Source organism: Zingiber officinale, chromosome 5A (genome assembly GCF_018446385.1).
Source record: "Zingiber officinale cultivar Zhangliang chromosome 5A, Zo_v1.1, whole genome shotgun sequence".
Classification (NCBI taxonomy): domain Eukaryota; kingdom Viridiplantae; phylum Streptophyta; class Magnoliopsida; order Zingiberales; family Zingiberaceae; genus Zingiber; species Zingiber officinale.
The window spans coordinates 54,935,179-54,937,366 of record NC_055994.1 but is presented as its reverse complement, the minus strand read 5'-3'; the positions used below and the strand labels follow the sequence as shown (position 1 = coordinate 54,937,366).

Sequence of the window (2,188 nt, the reverse complement as noted above, 5' to 3'; positions counted from 1 at the left end):
AGTAGGAGCAAGTTATCTCCGAACCACGTAAACGAATGTGTTAGCGGTTTGCATTTCCATTCTTGTATTTGGTGTTTAGCTTTCTATTTGTGTTCGTTTGTATTCCACTGCGCTAACATCGTAGGAAGCAAGGATTTGGGGGCGCCGTCCATTCAACCCCCCCCTTCTAGCCGGCCGCAAGATCCTCTAATAGATAGAACATTCTTTTAACAACACATCAAGGTAGAACCGCACTTCAAATGTAATCTAGCATGCATTCCGCCCAATCGAACCGCACTTCATTAATTTCAACTCTAGAGTAGTTGAGATTTGTAAACTGTAAAAACACATAAATAATATATTAGTAAAGATGTAATTTTGAAAGCTGGAAATGGTAAAGATGCAATAATGTAACCTCACTCCAAGTGCCTTCTCCACTGCCGACCCCAAGCGTCCTCATAGGATTCAAATTTTACTCTGATGATACAATTCTACCGCTTTCTGCCTCCCTCTCTCTCTCTCGAGCCCTCACCACGCTGGCAGAGGGCGGGAGGTGTGGCAGAAAAATTTCTTGATTCAGAGCCACAAGGAACAGGTGGTGGAGGTGGGTCACACAAAATCATATTAATATTTACTCATTAATTATGTGTAATAAACAATGCATCATCAACATACAAGCCACTCGAGAGAAACTTAGCAGTGAAATAAGATTGATTACCTGAAAGATCATTTAAGTGCTTTAGATTAGCAACAAACTTATAGAACGATGGACTCAATCAGCTCCTGCAGCGGGGTGATTTCCTTCTTGTCGATCAACCCAAACTCCTGCGTCACAATAACACGAACATGTCGATTCTCAAATGGGTATGAAAGGTTGACGAAAGCAATGAAATTTTAAGCGGAGGTAGGCACTTACATAAGTGAAAAGAATGAAATGCTTGAAGCAGGTGTTGAGATGTGCTTCTTCCTTGAGGCTCACAATCTTCTGGAAATGAGAGTGATAAATGTGTGTGTAAACACGGAACAACCGCTTGAATATTGTCTTCACGACGTCTTTGAAGTTTGCAGGAAAAGGTGTTCCTACAAAAAAAACATCAGATAATGAAGATCAGCAATTTAAGCTCCCTTAGTTGTTGTTGTATTATAAGAATGATTAATTAAACACTTGGATCGACAGGCTCTACCGAGCTTTTGAGGGAAAATAGATTCATCGTCGAGCTGAACTTCAATCCACTCCATCAGGTACTCAACATACTTTGGCGCTGAGACTTCAATAGGTTTCTTTATTTGCACACCATCCGCCCATCTATATTCGTACCTACAAGTACAAATCTGCAAATAAACATATGATACAAATACAACTCATTGCGGAATCACAGAAGTAAATTATCTGCAAAATTTGATATTTTGCTTCCCTATGATGATATTGGATGAAATATCGTGCAATTCTTCTAAGAAATATGTATGGATCATGACCCACAAAGGTAACTCTGCTAATGATGATTCCTAAGGGAGGTAAAGTATCAGCAACTTTCAATCTGGTTATGACAAAATGGAAAAATTATAACAAGTTAGATTCACTGAAACTAGTATCTTGAAATAAGGAGGCATTAATGGAATTTACTCAAGAGTATTAGAAATATTCACTGAAAATTTATGAATCAAGAAATATATGCAACAAAAGTTTCAATACAAGGTAAACCTCTTGATGCTAAAGAACCATAAAAGAAGCTTTAATAAAATAATAGTTGAATTTAAGTAAAAACTCGACCAACAAACCATATCCGAACTAATTGAGACCAATTGCATACTGAATTTTTACCATTTCCAGCTTTCAAAATTGCATCTTTACCATTTCCAGCTTTCAAAATTGCATATAACTATCTAAAACAACACCCTTGAACAAGTTTAAGTAAGCATCTGACAATTCCTACTGCCAGTGACTATATATTTATGTATGAGCACTGATGAGCTTACATTGCACTAGACGTGCAATTTTGAGATACAAGATCATGCACTGTAGCCATGGATAAAGGGACTCCACTTAGCTGAGTTGTAGCTTCCACAGACATTACCACAAGCTTCTTCCATCCCATCCTTCGAGACACAATCGTTACATATGTTTGCGAAAGCTCGCATATACTTCATGCCATATTGAGTGAGCGATCCACAATGCAACTTGAATGCTTGGACCTAAGGTTTTTTGTTA

At 38.0% G+C, this 2,188-nt stretch overlaps 1 protein-coding gene across 1 annotated transcript; it reads right to left on the bottom strand.

The window, feature by feature from the left end:
* Positions 1-600: 600 nt before the first annotated feature.
* LOC121982832 (MOB kinase activator-like 1A) lies at positions 601-1,326 on the bottom strand. Its single transcript, XM_042535880.1, has 3 exons — positions 1,164-1,326; positions 896-1,059; positions 601-804 (listed from the first exon to the last, which is right to left on the bottom strand). The coding sequence occupies exons 1-3, from the start codon at positions 1,216-1,218 to the stop codon at positions 736-738; spliced, it is 288 nt and encodes a 95-aa protein (XP_042391814.1). The 5' UTR covers positions 1,219-1,326; the 3' UTR covers positions 601-735.
* Positions 1,327-2,188: the final 862 nt, after the last annotated feature.

Coding starts and splice junctions, on each gene's coding strand:
- LOC121982832 (XM_042535880.1), bottom strand. CDS start 1,218: ATGGAGTGGATTGAAGTTCAGCTCGACGATGAATCTATTTTCCCTCAA. Junction 1,060..1,163: donor TATTTTCCCTCAAAAGCTCG/GTAGAGCCTGTC, acceptor TTTTTTTTGTAG/GAACACCTTTTCCTGCAAAC. Junction 805..895: donor ATTTCATTCTTTTCACTTAT/GTAAGTGCCTAC, acceptor ATTGTGACGCAG/GAGTTTGGGTTGATCGACAA.